We start from the raw sequence: 23919 nt of genomic DNA, 5'->3' as shown, positions 1-23919 counted from the left end.
TGACCTGTACATGAAAATATCCTTGCCATCTCCAAGGTTGTCCTTGCTCAGAAAATTGAACGGCACACAGAGGTGGGATCATCAGTTAAAAGACCCCCATCCTTTTCCAAGTCGGACAACTTGACCACTCCGCAGCAATTCTCCAGAACGCAGTCGTGGAATATATGGGTCGTTTTGGGACTAGGCCCATGAGTGATCACACAAGTATAGTCTTCAGAAAGTTCCATTTCACTCAGAGAAAGCCCCTCAGCTAATTCCACTGGAGAATCTTTTCCTCTGATGCAACAACTTGGAGAGCCGCCGAGCCCAGATAAAGAACTCAAGCATATTGAATTCCTGGTCTTGATCCCAAAGTCAGCTGGAGATTTTGGAGTGGCAGCTGAAGAAAATGCCGAGGAAGGAAGTGGAGGTATTCCAACCTTTAGCTTCGCTCCAAACAGAACCATCTTACTATTGGGCTTCGAAAAATTGGCATCGTATTTCTCATCATCCAAAGAGTCAACCAGTGCAAGTCCAACCCCACCTACCTTCTCGTAGGTGTGTTTATTAGTACCAGTGGTATTATCTAAAGAAGAACTATGGGATTTGACCGAAGAGTTTCTATCGTACCCGAAAGGTTTGACAAAGTTGGAGAATGGCTTGGCGTCAAGAATTGGAGTAGGGCTCTTTGCGTTGTCAGCGTCAGAGAGACTTCTACTAGCCAAGATGCCATCGAAAATCCTCGGGGACCTCAAGAAAGATGAAGCGATGGAAGTGGTGTTTTGAGTTGGGGTGGTGGGAGAAGAAACTAGAGAGCTGTGGTAGTCGCTCGTAAGAGCTTGGTTGTTGGTCACCGCCCTTGATCTATTTCTTAGCATTACAACCAATATTGCAAGATAAATTTGTTTTCCCGCTATCAAGATCTAATAGTAATATGGAGGCAGGGGAAAAAACGCTTTACAGTGCAAAAATGCTGAATTTTTAGAGGTTAAGTCTTCAGCGGCATAGTAGTGTTAGGTTGGTGCTCCTAGTCTTCTGCTTCTTGAAGCTCCAAGAAGATTAAAAAAATGTACTTTTTTTTTTTTTTTGGGGCAAAAACCAGAAAGTTATCACAAATCTCTGACACAGAAAAAGTTGGAAAATTCAGGAAAGTACTTGGGAGAATCACTGCTATACTTCTGTTGCTTCCATGTTTGAACATTAACAGCCAAAAAGCAATACTCAGGAAGGTTAAACTTCCGTGCTCCAAACTATTCCTCTTGCTACTTCAACAAACGACAAAGATCAAATCCCTTTATGGAGTAGTACACTATACTTGCAAAAAGACTGGCTCAAGAATTTAGGCTCAAAGTCAAGCATCTCTGATGACAAGAATTGGGTTACGAATCGTCTGAGCTTCGTTTATTTACCTTTTTAGTGGTTTGTACTGAAAAAAAAAAAGAAAAAGGAAAGAAAAAATGCAAACGCCTCAGGCTTGGCAACTTGCAAAGAAAAAGAAAGTGGAACAGAAAGGGAGGCAGGCAGGAACGAAGGAAGGAAGTAGGCCGCAGGGCTCTCCAGTTGCTGGCTTTTGAAATGACGATGTGCAGTTTTGTCGCTTTCCACCGAGCCAGCAGAACAAGATAAAGAAGGCCATGTTAATCCACAAAAAAAAAAAAAAAAGAAGATAAAAAAGGCCATGCTTTCAAGTTTCTTACTATTACAGATTCAAACATTGTGGCTGTAATCAGTAGCAGAAAGGTGTTAGGATATTAAAAAAGCTACTTATATAGATTTTGACCAAAAGAGAAGTCGTTGGGTAGCTACAATCTCAGGAAATATATAGTATTCTTTTAAAGTATACGGTATATACTGCATTGCAAATGTTAGTACGTAACTGTTATATCATAAAATATCTTTGAAATATTTGAAATGATTGCTATAATAATTATTGCGATACGATATATGCGAAATAACAAAGTAAATAATAAAATAAAAATGGTATTAAAAATGTATTTATGGTGTAATTAAATATTTTTTTTATAAAAAAATTTCTTATATTGTAAACAAGGTATCCATGGTATAAAAAAATTAAGAAAAAAAATATCACGCACACAAATTACAGGACTATAATGCTGCAAAATGAAGCACGTTCGATCTAGTCATTCATGGTCCATCTTTTTTTTTTTTTAATTAATTGTCATCATTTATATCTATTCCTACTTTAACCTATTTTAAAGGGATGACTCACGTAGAATCAATGGAGATTGAACCATCATCGAACTATACGAACGACTACTCTAACTTATTCTAAAAGGATGACCCAATAGGATCACGAAAAATTGAATTACTATTAGATCATACTAGTATATGAAGACTGAACCATCATCGTATAGTACGACTACTCTAATCTATTCTAAAGAAATGATCCAAAACTGACAAAAACTGAATTACTATTAGATTTTACGAATACATTATGCACCTATATGAATATAAAAAAGCTATATTAAATAACAACTTTGATTGAAAACAAATTTGGGTTTGTTTGAAAAGTGTATTATTTAAAATAATTACTGTATCACTTTTTGTGATATGATATATGTAAGATAAAAAATAATTATAAATATAAAAAAATAGATTAAAAAATATATTTACGAAATATTATTTAAAATAATTTTGGTATCTAAACACTACCAAAGTTTGAACCTTCGACTCCCCGTCTTGCAAGACAAGACGTGGTGGGGGCCTAATCCAGAGGTAATTGGTTATTCGTGGTCCATCGATGCACGGAATCCACGCCTCTCTTTCTCTCTCTGCACGCAATTGAATGTTAAAACAGCAGAACTCAGAGACTGGGCTGGGCCACCACTGACCGCACACTAATGCTCTGCTCCATTTATTTATGCGAATCTTCGGATTCATAGTGCTCGCCGTAAGATTAGCCCACGTTGAGTAAAAGCTCCTTTATTGGTTGTTTCATTCCCCAAAGCCCTCGGCCCTCCGGAAAAATAATAATAAAAAAAAAGAATTGGAGATATAGAAAATTAAATCTCTTTATTCACTATAATGCCTATGAACAAATTACTCGAGCAATCACTAAATTTTTTCAACAGTTAAAATTTGGTCATTTAATTATTAATTATATATTTTTACTCACTGAACTATCTAAAATATGAATTTTTTATCATTTCACCTGGTTCTACCACTTGCTAATTTCTTGGCTTTACATCCAGAGGGTGTTTTAAGTGCACTCGTCTCATTCATGATCAGTCCCCTTTCATTGGTATAGGACCAGTTATAATTATTGTATTCTAAAAAAAAAAAAAAAAAAAAAGAAATGATACTTATGAGTTATGATAGTTGGATTTTTTTTGGGGATAAATTGATAGCTGGATGGATATACATATACGCGCGCGCACGCGCGTGTGTGTACGCGGAGCACCCTGCGAATAATTGAAGCTGCAACTCTGACGCAAATTGGCATGCAGTGCCTACTAACATATATGTTATTGGCGTGCAGTTTTTCACAGAGTTCGTCTTTTAGCCGGAACCCCTCCACTCACTCATGGACCAAACGTTTCCCAAGCCTCTTCCCCTGGCCCATATGGGTCCACTTCATCAATCTTGGGCTTATTTCTTTTTGGGGATCGACTACTTTTTATTTTTATTTGTTTTCTACACGGTAGTTTTTATTTTATACGTACTCCTATTCTATACTAAGAAGGGGGAGGTAGGTTCAAATAGATCAAGGGAGAACTTGAAGGGGACTGAATTATCATCGGATAAAACGAATGACTTTGCAACCACTTGTGAAACTTTCAGAAAATCTTGAAAATGAATGCAAGTCAAGAAATTCAATTCGTTTGACCTTCACTCAAAGAGAGCCTTAAGATTATCCTTGACGGTCAACTACTCTAAAGGTAATTGATTTTTGGGGATGGATTACTTGGCACCCGGTGAATGTGTCGTATAATTTGTTTCCCAAATTCCGACCACCAAATAATGCTTGTTTGCATTTAACTTTTACTCAAAAGTAATTTCTGTAAAATGTTGGCAAAAAAAAAAATTAATATCACCCAAATATTTTCATAAATACTTGCACGAAAGAAAATGCTAAACAATACTTAATGCGTTGGTAGGATGATTTTAATGTAATCATGGGTGATTTTCTGCATTATTGGAAAGGTCAAAAAAAAAAAAATCACATAATGATGAAAGGAGTGGAACGCGCAATGTACAGTATTATCTTTATTATGTCTAGACTTGAATGAAATAGCGAAAGTGTTCCCATCCATAAAAATAGCCAATTGAGACGAATTCCGTGTAACTTGACCAATTTGTTTGACCATGTGGTAAAGTTGGAGCAATTCATGTGTTTAATGAGCCAAATTGAGACGACAAAATGTACAGTGAGTTAGATGAAACTTTAAAAAAAGTTGGGTGAACCGTGGTACACCTTGACCTAAAATTAACTCGTATCTACATCGATGGTCACTCAGAGTCCGTTGGGATTTTTTTTTTTTTTTTTTGGGGTCAAAACGCTAGAATTGTATTTAATGTATTATTTTTTTTAGAACGTGATATATGTGTGAGGTAAAAAGAATGGTTGAAAAATATATAAAAAAAATATTCATATAAAACTAACGCAATATAGATTTTTCATATGGTGGAACTCTGGACAACGATGCCGACGGCCTCATAAGCCGGAGGAAAACGGAAACCACGTTTTGGGTTTTGAGGTCCCCGGCCCGAAAGTAATATCTGGAGGATTGAAACGGGTGTCTGAATTATAACTAGTGCTTCATTAATAAATATGTTCAAACTCAATGAAAGATTGCAATCTTATCATCAGAAAGGCAAATCAATGGCATAATACGTTTCTGGAGAAGCAAAAATGGATACATCCCTTTCGCCCGCCCAAGTCTCATCATTATCATTATAAATGGCAAACAAACAAAAGATCGGGAGCCCCCCAAATGCGCCGCTTAAAATTTTTGTCGTTCTGGCTCGTATTGGTAGCCCCCAGCCGGCCGGTTGTTGGTTGGGGCCGCTATTTCAGGCTTCACTGATTTTCTGTCCAAGACCACAGACATATTTCGATCCACTAGGGTCTAGATCAGCAAACCCCACCGTCCATCCATCCACTACGCCATTCATGTTAGTTTCACTCGGCTCTTCCTAAGTTTAAAAAATTATAATTACCTCTTTTAATATAATAAAATGCTTGTAATGCCTTCCACTCAATAAATAATTTGAGGGTATAAAATTAATTGTTAATGAGACTTTGTGTGTATATATATATTTTTATCGTGACAGGTATTGATATTATATATACAATTTGAGATATTTTGAATGACTATTTGATTTTAAAACTTATACTTAGATAATTATTAGAAATTTATTTTATTATTTTATACTCCCCCGTCCCACTTTGATAGTCCTGTATTCCTTTTTCATCTGTCCCAAATTGTAGTCCACTTTCCAATTGAAAAATGTAGTTGTATTTTAATTTTTCTAAAATACCCTTATTCAATGTAAGTAGTTGTTACTATAAATCTACCCCATTTAATGAGAGTTAATTCTTTTTTTACCATCAATTCAAGTTCCCATAAAATTGTACCATATTTAATGTGAGAATATTTTAAAAAAATAACAATTTAAATTTACTTTTCCAATAAAATTAATTACTTTTTTTTAAACTGTGTGAAAAAAGAAACAGGACTATCAAAATAGGATGGAGGGAGTACAAAATATGGAAGAAAATAATTAATAATTTTCTTTCTTAATTTTGTACAAAAGAGCAATTTAGAATTTTTGAAGAAAAAAAATCTAAATTCTTGAACCTACATTATTACTAAACAATCAAAGTATAAAAGAAGTATATGTAATTTTCAACACTTGAGGGGAGCTCTTTGTAATTGTGAGAAAGCTGGGGGGGGGGGGGGGGTTTGTGATCTTATCCCTTTATTTAATACCGGCACGGCACAGCGTTAAACTGATTTCTGACATACAAATACAGAAGGAAAGGATCCACAAAAAAAATAGTAGTACTACTACCAGATATCTCAGAACATTTGCATATTTAGCAATCATCCACACCACCGAATTCGACCCACATTTTGACATTTAGTCATCTCTGCTTATTTTTTCTGTCATTTCTGCCTCTCTTTCTGTACTCTCGCTTTTCGACGGGATAGTGCTTCTTGATTAAAAGATTCCGCATGGCTGTCTTCACAGCCTCGGCAGCTGATGACAACACTTCTTTTTCGATTGAAAGAGTTCCCTGCAACTTTTGAAGGACCAACTCTCTTCCTGGGATGTCCTTATCATCTAAGAGCGAAGCCTTGTGCTCTTCTAGTGTTGCTATATTGCTTTTGCTGAAACCGGAGAGAACCCGAACCCTAGCTAAAGATGCTAAGTCAGAACCTTGTAAGCTCGATACACCCATCACCATCCATAAAAATTGTTTCAATGAGCCAGATCCTAAGCTTGTAGGTATGAAAGGGTCTTCACTAATGGAAACCACCTGTAATTTTATTGAAGAAACTATATTAGAACATCACCTTCCCGGGATAAGCAGGAGAGGAGATGTATCACCATCATAGAGGAACCTAAGGTAAATGATATGCCACAGCTCAAACTGTAATACCAAAGCGAATTCTTGCCAAAATGACGATACTCCTTTCAAGTCCACATGCATCCTTAGACTTGAGAAGATTAAGTTTGAAAACTACTTCAAATATTGCTTTAGCATCAAAATTTGAGCTCGGGCATTAACATCAAGCAGAACTTAAAAGAGTCGAGAAACTGTTTAGAAAGCTAACCAACTTTCAAAGTTAAAGGTACTCACTTTAAGAACTGAAAGAGTTCGAGCAGAAATATCACAGCTCAACAGCATAATCCCTGGCAAGCTGCACAAAGAAGAAGAAAAAGAAGAAGAAATCGTTCAGAAAAAAGATTAGGTGAAAAAGGAATCAACTGAAGCTTCACATTTGTGGTAAGGAGAACTTACCTTTGTAGGGCGACTGCAACTAATGAACCATCTTTGGTGGCACAAAGATCAGTTACTGCAGGTCGACACTCACCTTCTTTCCCATCAGTCTCTAAATATCCTGCCTTCACGAGCATAAAACAAAACAAAACTGAAACTTGAGAATGATATAACAAGTCATCAGCGCCATGTACCTACCGAGGAACATTAGACTTGAAAATTCCATTACATAACTCTACAACTCCTCAAGGGCAAAGAATCACAATAGTTAATCTTTTTCACTATAAGTGCTCAAACACAAAATTCGTTCCCATGATAAGCAAAAAAGGGCCATAAAAGGCAGTCCACCACATAGAACAACTAAGTACTAGGTTTTTAATCGAAGCATGGGAAATGTGACAAGACAGGTGCACAAAATGTCATTTAGAAAGAGAAAGCAAGGCTACCTCTGTTCCAACAGCACAGGTATCAAGAAGAGCACCACAGGTGAAGTCCCATAAGCGAACCTAGAAATGTTAGCAATTATATGAGCATTTCAGGAAAAACTCTTATCAAGTAGATTGCACAGAAAAGTTTTGAAGTATCAGTCTTCCAGTCAACTCACTGTTGAATCACCACTTCCAGATATTAACAACCCCTGAGGGTAGTCCTGACCAAAAACAAAGGCAAGACAGGACACAAACCTGAAAATAGACATTTAAACAAGTAAATTACTATTACATCTTTTGAATTAATAATCTCATAATACAACAAGCTCCAAACTGTGAAAGCAAAAAAGAAAATAAAATTCAGAAGTATCATTTCAAAGGCTATTATATGCTTACATTCAACTTTCGTGGAATAAGATCCACCTACCATGTTTCGCTAGTTTCCTATTGCAATCAAGGTTGCAAAAATGACTAGCATTCAAGTTTCCTGTAATGGAATAACGACAAACTACAGGCATAACCATTAAACAAAAGTTACCTTTGCTCAATACAACTCTTAATAATATCCTTAATTAAGAAGAAAAATTCTTGATTCAATTCTTAGTGGACAAAAAGCAACCGACTTTTAATGTTTACATCAAGAAACTCATTTTCCAGGCTCTAATAATCGATATCTGAACATTAAGGCACGTACTCTGTATGACCTAGACAAAAGCTTTGTATCTCATGAGCTCCATCCAACGGATTCTTCGGAAACACAGAAACCTGTCATTAAGGAAATACCGATCCTTCCTTTAAATACAAAATACAAACCTTTTGAACATTAACATCATATGTTGGCATCTTATAATCTAATTTCCTTTTAAGTGGTGGGAAAGTAATGTTACACGGATTTTGAAGTCCCGATCAGCACTAATGATGAACCGACTGTCTGGTGAAAATTCCTGCTAAATGAAAGTTCCATTAAAACCAACTCGCCATGTTTCTAATAACAACAAAATATTGAGCATAGCGTTAATGTGATCTCAAAGATAATAGATTTTGCACTTATCCAGTTTTACAACGTGCAAAAATTTTAAAAGCATAACAATGATTAAAAAAATATAATGGTAGTAACAAGAAAGGAGGACCCCTTATGCCCTGTAATTGGATGTTGGTAGGACTCGAAACCGTGTAAAGGGAAAGCAACAACAATGTAAAATAATTGAAACATGACATACCAGGCTAGTTATGATGCTACAATAGTGAGAAAGAATCGGGATCCCTTTCTCATTCGTAGAACCCTGTTCTCCGCTAATCCCTTGAGTATCCACTACATATACAACGCCAAATTTGTCGGCAAAACATACAAACAAACCGTCACTTCTTATGGCAACAGCACTCACCTTCTTCTCCGACACCCTGAAATGCATACAGCTAAAATTTATTTTACCGGAACAGACAAAATATCAAACACATCGAGCACATATGATAGTAAATTTGATGTTCATGATTAAGGGGAAAAAAAAAACCAAAAAATTTCCTCGAAAAACCATCATCCAAAGGCGTAACTTACACGGTAGAAATACAACGCCAAGTAGTAGTAGCCCAGATTTTAACAAGTTTGTCATCACCAGCCGATACAAAGAGCGTCCCATTGTTGGCCCCATAACGAATTGCTCTTATTGAATCTTTATGCACATTGGTACTCGATTTCCCATCTAGGTCGTCGCCATCACCTAACGTAACCGCGCAACCTTCTCTGCAATGAAATTTTTATGTGGTAAGCAGCCATCTCATGACCAACTTCAAATTTTACACCGACGTTTTTTTCAAGAAACTGAGCAAAACGAGAAAGGCGTAGTACTGGAGATTGAAGACGCGGAGGTCCGAGCCGACGGCAACGGCCACTGATTGGTGGGCCGGGTGGACAGCTATTAGGGCTGGAGCTATCTCCGTCTCACGGTTCTGGTCGCCGTCGTCGATGTTGGGATCCTCCATTTTCCCCGCAACTCAGGCGGCCTGGCGGGTGTTAGGGTTTAAACTTTTTGCCGGGGTTTAAATTTTGTCTTTGCCTTACCTTTATCAAGTTAATAGGCCTATCGGACCATCCATTTCAGAATGGGTCGATTCTGTTATCAAGGGATTCCAATGGTGATACATGAGAGCCCAAGTTTGCCTGGGCCAAGTCTAAGAAAGAAATGATAGGAAAGCCCACACCTTGCGAATAAGAATAACAAAGGACAAAAATTTTCGAGGAAGCAAAAGAAAGAATCGGCTACAGAGCAACAAAAATTTCATCTCGTTCCAACAACAGATAACAAAAGAAGTACCGAAGCTATGAAAAAACAAATATGAAAAGGGCGACCATATCCATATCCTTCTTGCTATCACTACTGGTCTATCACAATTGACTGACATGTGATCAGTCGCAAACCATAACGATGACACCTTCTAAATATTCAACCAGGGAGCACCATCAACACAAAGCAATACAAAGTCAGATACATTCACAAGAGGGTGACTGCCAAAGGAGCACACTTCCCTTCTTTGAAGCAAAGAATATCCAGAAGCCCCACATAGCAGGATCTCATCTAAATAGGACAACATCATAAAGTCATGATTTTGCTTGGAGCAACCTAAATTCTCAGCTGTGTGCAGCCAAGGATGGTACCCCGACACCTAGTCATAGGAGCAACCTGACGCCACACTGGTCTGTCACCTCCGAGGGTCAGGACATCGACATCTGACATTAACTTAATGTCCCAGTTCCACCTCTCCGGACCAATTACCCCTCCGATCACATAAATATCTCCCGCCACCCCAATCATTGCAAGCCCAATTCTTCTGCGGAACTCTGATGCTGAAACAACTATTTTTCTTGATTCCCCTTCCTGCTTGTAGATGAGGCCATGGCCATGGCTCATTACATAGAGCTTCCCCTTGACAACTGTCATGGGACCTTGAAGCCAGCCATATTCATGTACTGTCCAACCTTGCTTTGCACTTTCTAAAACCTGCACAGTCGCCAACCCCTTGTGCAATACATGAACCTTGCCCCCAATAACCACTCCTGAGCAAGCAGAATTATGTGTATGGTGCAGATCAGGAATTGATGCCCAAACATCCTTTTCGGGATCATAAATCTCTGCTTTAGAGATTGATTTCCTGCAGCTGGTGAAACCACCTGCAACAACTATTTTTCCATCCAACACACCGCATGCAAACATTGCACGCGGAACAATCATGGATGCACACAGGGCCCAGTGCCGGGTGACAGGATTATACGACCAGACTTCATCAGTAGCAAAGCTTCCATCCTGATCACCAGTCAACGGATCCACTGCATCACTGCCACCACCAAGCACAAACAACTTTCCGGCAGTGGAGACAACACCGAAGTGGGCGAGATGCCTTATGTTTGATGGGAGAACCGGAAGAGTAATCCAAAGGTCATGTAGAGGATCGTAAAGCTGCCACAAATTGTCAGGCTCAAATGCACAGACACACAAAAACTCCTCAGTTGAGTTTACTTCTTCTCGAGCTTTAAATAGTTCGGTGCTACGAATGGCAGCTCGCCATGAGCGAGAAACAAGTTCTAGCCTTGGATGGAGGTAAAAAGGAACCCGTGCAAGACACCTTAGAGCAACAGCATCAGGGAGACCTTCAATTAGACCAGACATGACTACGACACTGGCATGTATTGAGTTCTTCTTGTAATAATCGTGACCTTTCTGCCTGAAAATGGAATATAAATCAGCGTCAGAAACAGGTTAATCAATACCATATTTGAACCAAAGTCGTCCCTGAACAACTGAAACTTTATGTGCAACTGTCAAATTGTTCCTGCCTGAAGTATGTAAGCATATATGCGAAGATATTTGGGAAAGAGGAGGCAATACATTCCTCAGGGTATCAAAGATAAGCATAAGACATTCCAGACCAGAATCCTATTACTAGCAAGAAATACACAGATAGGCTGGCTTTGTTTAGTCGGTAAATTACTTTTCTAAGAAAACATGTCTTGATAGATGTACTTGGTCTCATGCATGAGACAAAGCAGAGCTAATGATCCTGTTCGCCAGAATCAGATATAATAGATACAACCACAATCTAGGCTAAAAGATGAGGAGAAAAGGAAAAGAAGAGGCAACCAGAATGCAGAGCCTTATTCAATATCTCCAATGAAACAAGAGCATTCTAGGAAGAACATTGATGGAGTTTGCAAGTGTGTAAACAGCTAACATGTATTCAAGCAACCCATGAATCAACAACATCCAATACTCCAATATACACTTGTGCAATCATCATCCACCCAAAATAGCATGATTTTAACAAAGAATTACTTCTTTAGTCATGAAAGTTGGGCAAACTGTGCCTAAACTTTATATAACTTACAAACAGGATCCAAAACTAAAAGCACATTTCCTTGTTCATGACAAAGAAAACAGCAGCTTTAATTGTCATCTTCTATAACAGCTGCAAAAGCAGGAAAAAAGAAAAACCTTCCTTCTTGGAAAGGAAATAGCATCACAAGAATACATAAATGAATGACTTATCAGAACCATAATTTGACAGCACATGCTACTGTTTTAAGTTTAACTATCTTATATATACACACATTAAATTAATTTAATATTATAAAACAAACATAAAGGAGCAAATTAATCATCCATTCAAGAATGAAATCCAAGAAGTTCAGAAAAATTAGTGTGCTCTAGATATAAGGCCAAACACAATCATCAAGGAGTAGACAAAGAAGGCCGCAATCAGATAGTCATAAACACAGAACCTTCAAAGTAACTATCTACAATGGTTTAATCAATATCCTAACAGCAATGTTTTAAATAGGATTGTTTCTACCCAGTTCAACAAAATAAGTCTTCCGATTTGTGCATGGGTATGAAGAGTTGCACCATCAGCATGATTAGTTTTTATCCCTATCTGGAGAAATTGGGTCTTATAAGTTTGTTCTAGTTAAGAAGCAATAGAAAGTGCAATTTTATGAGATCAGTACAAAGATTCTTCAGAGATATTTCACCAAATATTATTATGAAGGGAACCCAACTACATACTCTTGCTGTGATACTAAGTAATTCCCAAACTTCAAATCACAAGGTGCCTAAATGAAGTTTCTCTTTATGCTCCCCCAACTGAATCTACTTCAAGTATTACATCTATAAGTTATCTATATACATCAAGTATTACATCACTTACTTTCACCTGAACTTGGATTGAAGGAATTGACCACAATTACATTGAATTCTGAATCAATAACAATACATAATTAGTTCTTCAGTTTCATGCAAGATTTCATACCTTTGGTAAACTAAAGTATAACCGTTAGATCTGCAGGAGCCGATCTGGAAAGCACCATAATTTCTATCACTTTCCGAAACCAGAAATGACGAGTACTATATAGAGAAAACGGTTTACGTGAGAAAATGAAAAAGTGAAAGGAGAAGCCACGCTGCACTGTTGCTAAGTAGACTTCACTGGTGCATCATTTGTCGGTCCTTTTGATAAAAGTTCACCAACATGTCGGCTTAACTACACAAGATAACAAATCCAAATGGCCATCCTATTCAAAATGTCGGTTTCAACACCGTTCAAGTTGCACTTTTTCTCAATATCCTGAATTTTCTAAAAGGAGCACGTCTGTATCCTACAGAAAATAGAGTAACACTTGGAGGCACAGAATCATCCCAAGATGCATGAACAGATTCATTTTTGCCCTTTGTATTCCTATGGAAACTATGTACCTAATCATGCATGGATATGTAATGAAAAGACATTAGAAGCTTAATTATGGAAAAATTACCAAGACAATAAAGGTTAGCTTTGAAAACCAATGAGATTTTTGAATAGGTTATCCATTCAAAAAATGGCTAAGTTTCTTGATTGGGGCTTCCTGGGAATACCAGATAAATCAAATCAAATAACAAGGCAAAAGAGTAACGCTTTACCACAAAAGCATGTATCATCCACCTAGGAAATAAATCTTTGCATCCAACGCTCTTTTAATCCCCCGATAACCATTCAGGAAATTTGTATGCGGTCCAATAAATGACTTGCCCATATTGCTTGCAAGTTAGAAGTCTAGGAACATTAAATTCTCTCTAAAGATAGCCTCGGATTGAAGGTTCAAGAAATCATGGACTTTAGTGAAGGAGAGCAATCTCAACAAGTAACTAACTACAAGTTGCAGGTGGGTTTGTTATTGTCAAGTGCAAATAACATATGATCAATTTTTAATCAGGAACAAGATGAGAATAGCTGTATCCTATGCTCTAAATATGCTAGGAAAGAAAAACAAAAACTTTCTAACTGAACAACAGAATAAGATTTCTTCTTCTCATTTTCTGATTCAGGCCCTATTTTCTGAAACTGAGAGCTAAACCTTCAACTCAACAGAAAACCTAGTAGAAACAACTTCCAACAAATGTCAACAAAACAAACCTGCATAACCAGAATTCAATAGCAACACCTATCACGATAGAAGTGGTATAACATTAGGGTCAAATTTACGTGCTAATGATCAATCCACAGGAAGGCAGAACCTACCATCAAAAATATTAGTCGACAATTTCACACTCCAAAATCCAATTGATTCCTGATTCGACTCTCCACATCTTTTATCATTCAATCAAACCATACAATCCGAGAACCAAAATAATTAATCAGACGCATGCAATTGGCCCTAAACAACAAAGAAAGAAGTATGCTTCAACCATTTTCATTACAAGCAATAACCCACCTTCAATTCGACGTAATGACAATTCGGTTTAACAGAATTCCACAAGGAAACAGTAACAACGATACAAAAACCCAAATGGGCTGACGCAGTTCATCTTAAATCCAATTTCAGATAGTCTGATGCCTTACAGAAATTGATTCCAAAAAAAAAAAAGGAGTCCCTTCAGATGGAGAAAACGATTTACCTGAAGAACAGACGTGAAATTTATCAAAGAAGAGATAGGGAAAATTGAAAATCGTGCGTTGGGAGGCTCTTGTTCCTTACTCTCTGACTTGAATTTTCGGTTGCTTTAATTTAATTCAAGAAGCAATAACAAAACTAGTAGTAATAAGGAAAAGGGAAACGCAAGAAAATGCTTGTGGGTGTTGTATTTGTGTGTAGTTTATGTGTAAAAAGGATAAACTTTTTTTATAGATTGATAGTATATATATATCATCAGTATTGGATACAGGATAATTTATTTAAAATTAAAATTTTACTCATATATTATATATTTAATTAAAAAAAAAATGTGAAAAATGTCATCCCCAATCCTAGAAGATTTTGGTTTATTTTACCCTAAACAGACAAAATTACCACAGACTTTGAAAAAAAAAAAAAAAACTTTTTTTTAACAACAGAATTTGAGTGCGCTATGCGGATATTCCATGCCGTCCGTGTAAGTTATTTAGAATTTTGGACAACCCCGGATTGGGACTTTGTAAAACACGTTTCTTCCAGTTGACTGTTTACATGAATTTTTGCTCCTTATTTCTATATTTCTTTTTGGCTTTTTTGTTTTGACCTCCCTCTCTCTCTCTCTCTCTCTCTCTCTCTTTTTAATTGATAATTTTTCTACTCTACGAGTCTACGACTACTACTAATCGTCTTTGTATGTGTAGGATTAACAAAGGTATTTATTTCTGTTTGATTTGGAGGGGAGGAGTGCAAGCTGGTTCCAGTGAGGATTATGGGGCACTAAAGTTGTCACATTCAGCATTTATATAGTTGTACCATATGGTACAAGTGCCAAGTGACTTTTTATGTCCCATGAAAATTTTGACTTCCTATTAACCAAAAAGTTAACCACCACCGGTCTTTGATCAGTGGCCACCATTAAAGTATTAAAGCTTGACAGGGTGGGAGGCTCCTTGCCTTCCACTAATTATCACATTAAAAATAGTTTTGTTTAAAAAAATTTAGACGGATGCGTAGTGCACCCGTTTGATTCAGCGGTGATTCAATTCCCTCTGAATTATTTCTGAACCTTTTTAGATCCGTCTCCTGCCCATAGTGTAGAATAGATTAAATTATACAACAATTATCGACTCTGAAAAAAAAATATTATTAACCAAAAAGTTGTGATTCTAGACAATAAGAGCGTACACTGCTAAAGAAAAAAAACCACTTCTCATATATTTTTATTTGGATATTACGAGTTTCAATTCTATTAATCTGTACTTTTGTGGACAAATTGATGTCATCTTTTCTCCTTGTGCCGTGTTTCTAATGTCTAGCATCAATTGCACAGACCAGTAGAAGCGTCTGTTTTTAGCAAGCCAGCCTGCATATTTGGCAAAAACATGAATTTGGGGTGATATCTTTCATCACATCCAAGAAGATGTGGTGGGGTCAGGGGCGGGGTGCGCTCACTGAAATCTGAAACAACAAAAATACCATACAAGGGCCAAGGGGATAAACTGTAAGGCAAGGTCTATTTGATTATATATGTATAAAACGCTATAAATTAACAACCACCATGATTCCATCTTACTTGTTTCCACAACTTTGAAGGTCAAATCTTCGGTCAACGGTAGTTCCTGTATGAAACATATATAAATATACGAGACCTAGCAATAGCATAGCATTCACGAGTGGAAGATCTTCTTCACGACTGTCATGTTATACACCAGCAAAGGGCAGGTCCGAGTCAATTAGCGATGTGGAGAAGGAGAAGCATCTGAGATGGAAGTGGACAAAAACTCACTCAGGCAATTGATGCCATGGCTCTTCAAATAGACTCCATTGTATAAGAGCTGAGGAGAGGACAGCTTGCTTGGTGCCCCTCCATCGCTTGATGAACTGGATCCGCCTGCGTAAACTCAAAGTTGATGAGAAATGGGATGGAATGATTGGCACTTGTCACTACTCAGGCACAATAAATAAACTGAGGCATTTCGTGATCTCCATTGATCATTTAGTAGAGAAAACTCGTTACTGCAATCGGGAGTTGAGACGTGCAACATTCTTATCAGTAGTTGAAACATTATGTCGAAATCCCCGCATCAAACGTTATGTTAATAAGCCACATGTTGTGTCATCTATGCATTCAGATACGAAGAATTCGTACGGACAGAAAGATGGCAGAAAATGGGAAAACACTCGCTCACGTACCTTAGGGATTGTCGTTATAGTCTAGAGGCTGATGGTCCAGAAGGACTCTATGAATTTGGGGCAGGAACCGTATTCCTGGAAGGGTTAGGGTTGGCCAAGAAAACAAAAAATTTTAAGTCGAACGCTGACTTGCGAGTGCTCAAGATTCGCTTTGAACTGTTCGTAACCCTGCTACGCACTAAGTACTGGTGTTTCAATGGTTATTGTGAGTGGTTAATACGAATTTGGAGACGGACTCTTAATGGGTTTTCGTACGTAATTGGAAATTTAATGCCTGCTACTTACCCTTCTGGGACGAACCGGGGCCGGAATTTGTAACCTAATATAAATACACATTTCAACAAGGGGTAAATAGGTTTATTCAGAATGTAAATCATTTTCTTAACAACAAAAATAAAAGAGTGTAAATCATTTTAAACACAGTGTAAGTTTAGTATATATTTTTATGGAACCCAAACATATTCTTAAAAATGATTTATAATTTAGAAATCAACATCGATATCGAGTTGAACTTAAGTTAGTTTGACGAGCTAATCGAGCTGAGTCGAGTACACAGATAGTCAACTTGGCCAGCTCGAATTTGTATAGTTTTAATAGTGAAATTACAATCATATCCCCTATATTTTTATTATTTAATAGGGTAAAATGTCTATTTTATCCATTTTAAAAATATATAAAAATCATTTTTATTTTATTTGAAATCAAATACACTCGAACGAGTTCGAGTACTCTTGAATTGAAGATCTAGCTCGAACTCAAGTTTTAGAACGAGAGTTCGTCAACTTTGAATTTAAATTTATACTTAGTCCAAATCAAGTCCCGCTCTCCTCATTTAAAGCAAAACTTGACTCAGTTTGATTCGTTTTTAATCCCATAATATATATATACTATCACATCCCTCCTTACATCTTTCTCATTCTCATTCTCATTCTCAATCTCCACACACAAAATCTAACTGTGAACGTAACAGTGGGAAAGATTGCATGAGCGCTCCTACCTTACTTGGTACTTCCAATGGAGCCCTCCCCTCAAGGAACCGTCCCCAGTGGTCGGATGTCTCCGAAGAGGCCCCTTTGATTTTCTATAGTACCATAGCAACGGGTAATGAAGGGGTTGGGCACATTGCAAGACGTGGGGAAGTTCCAAGGCCCGATTCAGCTAAATGCTAACACTCCGATGACGACCCGCCACAGACGTCGGGCTTGTGATCAGACAACGGCAACACTAGCAAGATGAGTGCAGCACGCCGAAGAGGGGGCTGAGGAGTTCCCTTATGTGTAGTCAAAGCATGGTAGTGCTAAGCTAACTATCACATTGCTGCAATCTGATTGAGCCATCGTTGATGAAAGTACTGTAAGAATGTCTGCATTCTGCCAGTGCCGTCTCATCTTATCTGATACTTTAGGCTTCTAATTGTTGAAAGTTGTCAATGTGGAATATTGCGGAGTATGCACGGCTTTCTGGAATTCTGAAAGTTAAATGGGATACGGATTTGCCACTGAAATTTCTTTGTGATTTACCGAAACAGAGTGAAAGACAGAGGATCAAAGGCCTTTTGGATCACAAACTTATTCCGCTTTCTTATAGATACTTTGGTAAACAACAAAATTTGTCGCCTTTTTCAAACAATTTACTTCGAGAAGGTTATGAATGCGTGTGACCTCGTAGATTTATTTGTGAATTGAAACATTTTTTTAATATTGGACCATTACACGTTTCCAACACAAGCTTGTACGATTATTTTTGTTTTATTTTTGATTGCTTCTTTCGTTTGATTGTAAAAGCCAATAACGTCCAGAGCGTATGTACCATGCGCGTACGTACTGGACTTTCCCTCTTCTTCTTCTTCTTCTTGTTTTTTTTCTGGGTAAAGAGGCTTGGCCATTTGTTATAACAGATGCAGCGGAACAGAAAAACAAACAAGAACAACTTGGGAGAAATCAGATTGTATTAGAGTTGTAATTGAAATAGTTTACAAACTAAAATAAGGTGTATATATATACAACCAAATAGACTGGGCTCCCTGGGCCCCCCAGCTGGGGCGCGTCGCTCCCTGGACCCCCGACTCGCTGACTAGACAGCGAGACGCCCGAACAACTCAGCGAAGGTCGAAGATCTAATGCAAGACATCTCAACACCATTCATTCACTGCGGTGCAAACCGTGCAGACACCATTCAAAGATTTCAGATTTAAAAAAAAAAAAAATTATGTGGTATCAATTCAGATTAGTCGAATTATGGTACAAGGAGACTGCAATCTCACAAGATGACATCGACTTTATTAAAAATTCTTGATGCAACCCATGGTTGAGTTGAACTACTTACCAATCAAATTCCATATCCATCAGATAAAATTTCTCAGAGAGGTGGGTTCGGGGGTTTGATGCCTTAAAATTTCTTTATCTATGTATCAGATAAAGTTTGTAGAGTTTGGAATATTTACGTGACTTACTTAACGGCAATCTCATGGGCAAAAAAAAAAAAAAAGAAACTTCGTTTTTCCTCAGCATTTGCGAACAGATTTGACCGTTGGACAAATATGGCTAGACTCTAAACAAGTATTGATTCAACTTTGTGTATGGTTGACTAAATTAGTTTGCCTATATTTCCACATTCTATATCTAGCATAAGCAAAATATGATTCTCACAAGTGTCATTGCATTCTTGAGAGTTTCATAGTACTGCCTTGTGACAAATGGCTGCAGAAATGGATTTTCAACACTTCTTACAGAACTGCCGGCGAATGCTTTCATCTTGGCCAATGCCAATGTTTATGAAACATGTCCCATGTACGTTTATGGGTTCTATCTAGGGCCATTTAGCCAAAAATAGGATAACAGATTTCGTGAAAAAATAATCCATGTTCTTTTATTCATTCAACACACAACAAATTTCGTGAAATTCCATAGAAATAAGCAGCAATTACAAATAGGTAACCCCGAAGTGGCCTCTAGGCCAGAGGAGAAGAAATTACTATAAATAACCACCACTTGGTCAGCTGGAAAGATGGGGGGATGGGGCCGCTCATTAGCAATAACAGATCGAGAATGAATCAAGTCCGCAATTAAGAAGTTCACAAATCGAAGACAGCAGTTGAAGCCAATGCAGCGAGGAGGAGGAAAAGAGCTGGCTTCACGAGGCTTCCATCAGATGTGCTTCCAGGGGCTGCTGGGACTGCCTTTGATGCTGTTCCTGCATCATATTATTGGTGCATTGAACTAGTTTAGTTACATGCATTTCTTTTCTTTTCTCGCCGGAAAAGTAGATGGAAGATTAAGCTTTAATTAACTGGTTTTGGAGAGGACAGTCGGAAAGAAATAAGTCGAAGTAGTTACGCAAGACTTGCTGGTAACTTGAAACTTCAGGGGAAAATTAATAATTGCATTTATGCTTGGAACTGTTTTGTGTACCTGAAGGAAGGGGAGGAGCTGTAGTTGGATTTGCCGGAAGTGTGGTTGGACTCTCCGGGGTTGTCTTAGGAGCTTCCGCTGAAGGACTTGCTGGAGAGGTTGCCGCAGGGGCAGCCGCTGGCGAACTTGCTGGAGAGCTTGCTGGTCCATTAGCAGCAGCTGTGAACAGCGGTATCGTTAGCCCATTCAAAATCATTACTCATTACATAATAATCGTATAAAACAGTATGATCATTTAGTCAAAAAAAAAAAGGAGCTGACAATTGCACTGGCTAATTGGAGGGGTTCGCACGTTGCAGGCTCCAGGAAGTGCGAGGGCAAGAGTTTGATTGATATTGAGACCCATAAAATTGCTGGCTCCATTGGTCAGAGTACAAAGGCAACGCGGGGCCGATTGAACCACGCCGGCAAGCTGTGTACAACACGCTGGAGATGGTGTTGATGAATTTCCGGTGACATAACTTAGACATGGGGACAAGCCCACGAGTGTGCTAGCGCAGCTTGAAACTGATTGAGCTTTTGCTCCACTCCACAGCGATAGCATGAGCACCAGAACCAGGACCAAGCACGTCTCAGTTCTTTTCGATGCCATGATGAATATTGTGTCAACTTCTTCCAGGAAAATTAGGGAGAAAATGGTTTAAGCAGTTAGGCTTGAAATCAAGGTGTGTTGATTGTCAGAACTGGGAATGGGGTGCTGGCAACCGAAACATGGCAATGCATTTATACAAGAAATTTCGAGGGGAGATGGTATTGATTGGTAATCTGGTTGGCCAACTTTTCCTAAATCAATGTATCTTAGTTAACTGAACTGGCGAAGATGTTGAAGATTAAGTGACAAATAAATTCAGGAAAATGGTTTCGAAAGCCAAGTTTTGGAATTGTACATTACGAAGCTTGTTATGTCATTGCGATAGCGAGAGTTTTAAATTATGTATTTGGTGAACTTCTTAGTTGTACCTTACAACTGAATGGATACTTGACTCTACTCTTTGACGGGAGTAGGTAGTCGTCCAATTCATCAATTAGTGAGCAAGAATAGGGTCCTCTCGCACCAAATCGACTTTTTCAATAACATATGCAAGACGAATTATTGCTTTTGCCCGTAATCAGAGTTGGAAATCAGGGATTATGAGTTCTGAGAAATTGCTTTCTTTTCTTTTTCTATACTTGGCTTGAATAAAAGGCAGAAAAATAATATTTAAAATGGAAACTAGGCGCTCAACATCTCAATCAAAATGTTTACTGAGCCTACAACTATATGGCATGTGATTTGCAAAACTTGAAAGGTAGGGTTTATATGCAAAAAGGAGATTTGCTTAAATTCCCAGCATCATCTGCAAAATCATTCCATTGAAAGGTACCCGAGGAGGAATTAGGGCAAAGCAACTTCAAGCTCGACTAGTGATAGCTTTTTAAAGAATGTGGCCTGGAATCCTTCGGAATCAGCAACAGAAGTTTATTGAGGAAATGACGGATATTACAATGGAGGTCTAACTGTGCAGTGCCTTTGCCATGAAGAGTGTTGAGTAGTAACTTCATGTACAGAGTCAAATCCTTTGAGAAGATTTGATGACTACAAAAACGATGTGGTTATTTTTTGGTGTAAATAATGAGTAGTTAATTGAACAGATTTTCCAATTCTGAGCTAGGAATTGGTCATTTTCCAGAAACATGGAGCTTCTGATATATATATATATATATATATATTGGTGGTATGATCCACCCATACCCTAGAAGATGAAGAATGTAATGGCTTTATTGTTAGACAAGACTCTACATAGTTTTAGAGAATTAGCATGATCAAAAGATTAGGATATTCCTAAGTGAAAAAAAAAAAAAAAATTACAACCACATGCATATATTGGTTTAACACTATTCTGAAAATTTTGAAGATACCGATGAAGGATTGAAAAAAAAAAAGGTCCTTGTTTTGATCAAGTCTTTCTGAAGAACACAACAATATTACATTCCCATTGGCGGGTTTGCAACCGGCCACGGAAGTTGGGATCGTTTTAAGTTCGAAAACCAAGTGCTGCCAAAGTACTTTGTATATATCAATATCGCAACAAATGAAATGTCTCGAGTTTGGGCCTTTTCAGGCATAAGGCGCAATGCCGGCTTCAACGCCGGCATTTTACAATGATCCACACCACAGTTTTGACCCCGATGTCAGTCCATTCTAGTTTCACCCGATTGGTTACTGAATACTGCCCAAAAAATGTCTCGTAGTGGCGGGGATGAAATTAATTAACTTTAACAATTAATTAAGCCACAAATCAAACGGTTTAAAGGGTCGTGGTATCAGTCTGTCGGAGTTGCGGATGAAACGCGGTATGTAGGACTGGTGCAAGGTGATGGATCAGATTTCGGTCCATTTTGGGGTTGATGCCACTTATCTGCCTCATTAATCTGATTATTGCCATGTTTTGAAGTTCTTAAAAGCCAGATGTATGCTAATAGATTGAATATACAAATTGATTCTCAATAATGGGTTCGGCTCATCTTCTTGTGATGACAAAAGAAAGTAATAGATACTGTCTATTCATAAATAATTAATCCAGGTACAGCAGTAGTAGCCATCCGACTCCTACTAAATCAAATCCCAAAAGCAGATTTTTTATATGTATTAAAACACGCACACACACACTAGGCCTATCACCGTCACTCCAAGAATTGAACACGAGGAAGAAAGAATGTGGAATCAATGGTCTTCTGTTCCTTCATGGCAGAGAAAGGAGACATTATTACGATACTAATCGTCATCTGCAATTCAAGGCATTGTCCAGTTAATGTTCAGAACCCTGCTCCAGATAGGACGCAGGACGCAACGAAGAGAAAGAGAGCTGTAAGTGGGAATGATGCATTAGTGTTGCTTCCGGCAGATGTTGAACCGTCTGTCGCAGGGGCTGTTTTCGACCCGTTTCCTGCAGTAACACGGCATTTCAACACTTGAAACAAACTTTTCCTTAGAGCGGGTCATGGACCCAAAACACAGAAAAGCGAAAAAACAAACAAATGTACACCTATAGATCGACTTCAAAATTGAAATGCGCCAATGAATAATTACCTGCGGGAGTATCTGACACTGATGGTATCTTCGGAGTGTCAGGTGATCCTTTTGACGGGTCTGCTGGAGGAGAAGTTGCTGGTGTAGCGGTTGAAGAAGTTGGTACATTTCCGGCTGCTAATGTTACTTGCGTCTTAGATTGGTTCCATATATGTATATATACATAAAGACAGATGATTAATCAAAAAAAAAAAAGTTTCATACTGTTACCGTTGCATTTGCTGCTTGGGGGAGTTTGCAGCTGACAAGCACCAGGCAACGAGAGAGCCAGAGTTTGATTGATGTTGATACCCACGGAGGATCCACCACCATTTAGAAGTAAGCAGAGGCACTGCGGCTTTGATGACACGACCCCAGCAAGCTGTGAACAGCAGGTTGAGCTCGGCTTAGATGAAGTTCCGGTGACGTAACTTAGACAGGGATACAAGCTGGTGAGCTCGCTGGTGCACCCTGACTGAGCTAAAGCTCCGGTCAAGCGCATCACAACAAGGACCATGGCAAGAAGACACATTTGAGTCACTTTGGAAGCCTTTCCCAGCTATCTCCTTGAAATGATTACTCTTACCTGCAGGAATAAGCCGACAACTGACGCTCCTAATAAGACATTATTAGATGCTGGTATTTGATGTTCGAAATTGAACGATGAGGTACTGGCGCAGGGCAGGGACTTAAATGCAACGAGGTTTTGCTTGGGAACAAACAAAATGGATAGTAGGTGCTTTAGCTCGCCAACTTCCAACTGAACAAGGTTGTTTGATAACTAAACAATTTATTTGAAAACCTATATATTGCTTCTTTGAATTAATTCAGGTTATGTTTATAGCAATGTTTCATTTGCTCAAATGACTGTTCATTTGGTGCAAAAGAATATTTCATGATTGACGACTATAGCTTGCTCAAAGTTGATAGGCTGTATATACAACTTCATTACATGGCTCCAATGTGCTACGTAA

At 38.2% G+C, this 23919-nt stretch overlaps 5 protein-coding genes across 8 annotated transcripts; all 5 read right to left on the bottom strand.

The window, feature by feature from the left end:
• Window positions 1-47: 47 nt before the first annotated feature.
• Window positions 48-857, bottom strand: LOC113743419 (FCS-Like Zinc finger 8-like). Its single transcript, XM_027271418.1, has one exon. The coding sequence runs from the start codon at window positions 855-857 to the stop codon at window positions 48-50; it is 810 nt and encodes a 269-aa protein (XP_027127219.1).
• A 5083-nt stretch (window positions 858-5940) lies between these two features.
• LOC113733313 (uncharacterized) lies at window positions 5941-9434 on the bottom strand. Its single transcript, XM_027259639.2, has 10 exons — window positions 9224-9434; window positions 8933-9118; window positions 8598-8778; window positions 8265-8321; window positions 8072-8142; window positions 7554-7632; window positions 7396-7455; window positions 6971-7074; window positions 6809-6869; window positions 5941-6484 (listed from the first exon to the last, which is right to left on the bottom strand). The coding sequence occupies exons 1-10, from the start codon at window positions 9355-9357 to the stop codon at window positions 6089-6091; spliced, it is 1329 nt and encodes a 442-aa protein (XP_027115440.1). The 5' UTR covers window positions 9358-9434; the 3' UTR covers window positions 5941-6088.
• A 172-nt stretch (window positions 9435-9606) lies between these two features.
• Window positions 9607-14526, bottom strand: LOC113733319 (F-box/kelch-repeat protein SKIP30-like). 3 transcript variants are annotated; one of them, XM_027259652.2, is made up of 2 exons: window positions 14298-14526; window positions 9607-11094 (listed from the first exon to the last, which is right to left on the bottom strand). In XM_027259652.2, exon 2 carries the CDS (start codon window positions 11037-11039, stop codon window positions 9996-9998), a length of 1044 nt encoding a protein of 347 aa, XP_027115453.1. In that variant the 5' UTR covers window positions 11040-11094; window positions 14298-14526; the 3' UTR covers window positions 9607-9995. The 3 variants fall into 3 exon arrangements, with proteins under 3 accessions (XP_027115453.1, XP_071939335.1, XP_071939333.1); XM_072083234.1 differs by lacking the exon at window positions 14298-14526 and adding an exon at window positions 14114-14287; XM_072083232.1 differs by lacking the exon at window positions 14298-14526 and adding an exon at window positions 12676-14101.
• A 4801-nt stretch (window positions 14527-19327) lies between these two features.
• On the bottom strand, window positions 19328-20650 carry LOC113730278 (non-specific lipid transfer protein GPI-anchored 5-like). The gene is made up of 3 exons (XM_027254907.2): window positions 20158-20650; window positions 19897-20055; window positions 19328-19678 (listed from the first exon to the last, which is right to left on the bottom strand). The coding sequence occupies exons 1-3, from the start codon at window positions 20486-20488 to the stop codon at window positions 19560-19562; spliced, it is 609 nt and encodes a 202-aa protein (XP_027110708.1). The 5' UTR covers window positions 20489-20650; the 3' UTR covers window positions 19328-19559.
• Window positions 20651-22402: 1752 nt separating this feature from the next.
• On the bottom strand, window positions 22403-23601 carry LOC140004269 (non-specific lipid transfer protein GPI-anchored 26-like). Of its 2 annotated transcripts, none has more exons than XM_072049175.1 (3): window positions 23177-23601; window positions 22967-23083; window positions 22403-22823 (listed from the first exon to the last, which is right to left on the bottom strand). In XM_072049175.1, exons 1-3 carry the CDS (start codon window positions 23475-23477, stop codon window positions 22693-22695), a joined length of 549 nt encoding a protein of 182 aa, XP_071905276.1. In that variant the 5' UTR covers window positions 23478-23601; the 3' UTR covers window positions 22403-22692. The 2 variants fall into 2 exon arrangements, with proteins under 2 accessions (XP_071905276.1, XP_071905278.1); XM_072049177.1 differs by having other exon boundaries at window positions 22967-23080.
• Between the last annotated feature and the right edge of the window lie 318 nt (window positions 23602-23919).

The sequence above is a fragment of the Coffea arabica genome, chromosome 1c (genome assembly GCF_036785885.1).
Source record: "Coffea arabica cultivar ET-39 chromosome 1c, Coffea Arabica ET-39 HiFi, whole genome shotgun sequence".
NCBI classification, from domain to species: Eukaryota; Viridiplantae; Streptophyta; class Magnoliopsida; order Gentianales; family Rubiaceae; genus Coffea; species Coffea arabica.
This window is presented reverse-complemented; position numbering and strand designations above follow the sequence as displayed.

Bases quoted from the DNA above. Each gene is read 5' to 3' on its own strand.
- LOC113743419 (XM_027271418.1), bottom strand. From the start codon at position 857: ATGCTAAGAAATAGATCAAGGGCGGTGACCAACAACCAAGCTCTTACG.
- LOC140004269 (XM_072049175.1), bottom strand. From the start codon at position 23,477: ATGTGTCTTCTTGCCATGGTCCTTGTTGTGATGCGCTTGACCGGAGCT. The intron at 23,084-23,176 runs GTAACAGTATGA...AAGTAACATTAG, and splicing joins CCCAAGCAGCAAATGCAACG to CAGCCGGAAATGTACCAACT. The intron at 22,824-22,966 runs GTAATTATTCAT...GTGTTACTGCAG, and splicing joins AGTGTCAGATACTCCCGCAG to GAAACGGGTCGAAAACAGCC.
- LOC113730278 (XM_027254907.2), bottom strand. From the start codon at position 20,488: ATGGCATCGAAAAGAACTGAGACGTGCTTGGTCCTGGTTCTGGTGCTC. The intron at 20,056-20,157 runs GTCAGCTCCTTT...CGCTGTTCACAG, and splicing joins TCCAATTAGCCAGTGCAATT to CTGCTGCTAATGGACCAGCA. The intron at 19,679-19,896 runs GTACACAAAACA...AATATGATGCAG, and splicing joins AGCTCCTCCCCTTCCTTCAG to GAACAGCATCAAAGGCAGTC.
- LOC113733319 (XM_027259652.2), bottom strand. From the start codon at position 11,039: ATGTCTGGTCTAATTGAAGGTCTCCCTGATGCTGTTGCTCTAAGGTGT.
- LOC113733313 (XM_027259639.2), bottom strand. From the start codon at position 9,357: ATGGAGGATCCCAACATCGACGACGGCGACCAGAACCGTGAGACGGAG. The intron at 8,322-8,597 runs GTATGTCATGTT...TTCATTTAGCAG, and splicing joins GTAGCATCATAACTAGCCTG to GAATTTTCACCAGACAGTCG. The intron at 7,633-8,071 runs GTACGTGCCTTA...GTCTATTTTCAG, and splicing joins TTTTGTCTAGGTCATACAGA to GTTTGTGTCCTGTCTTGCCT.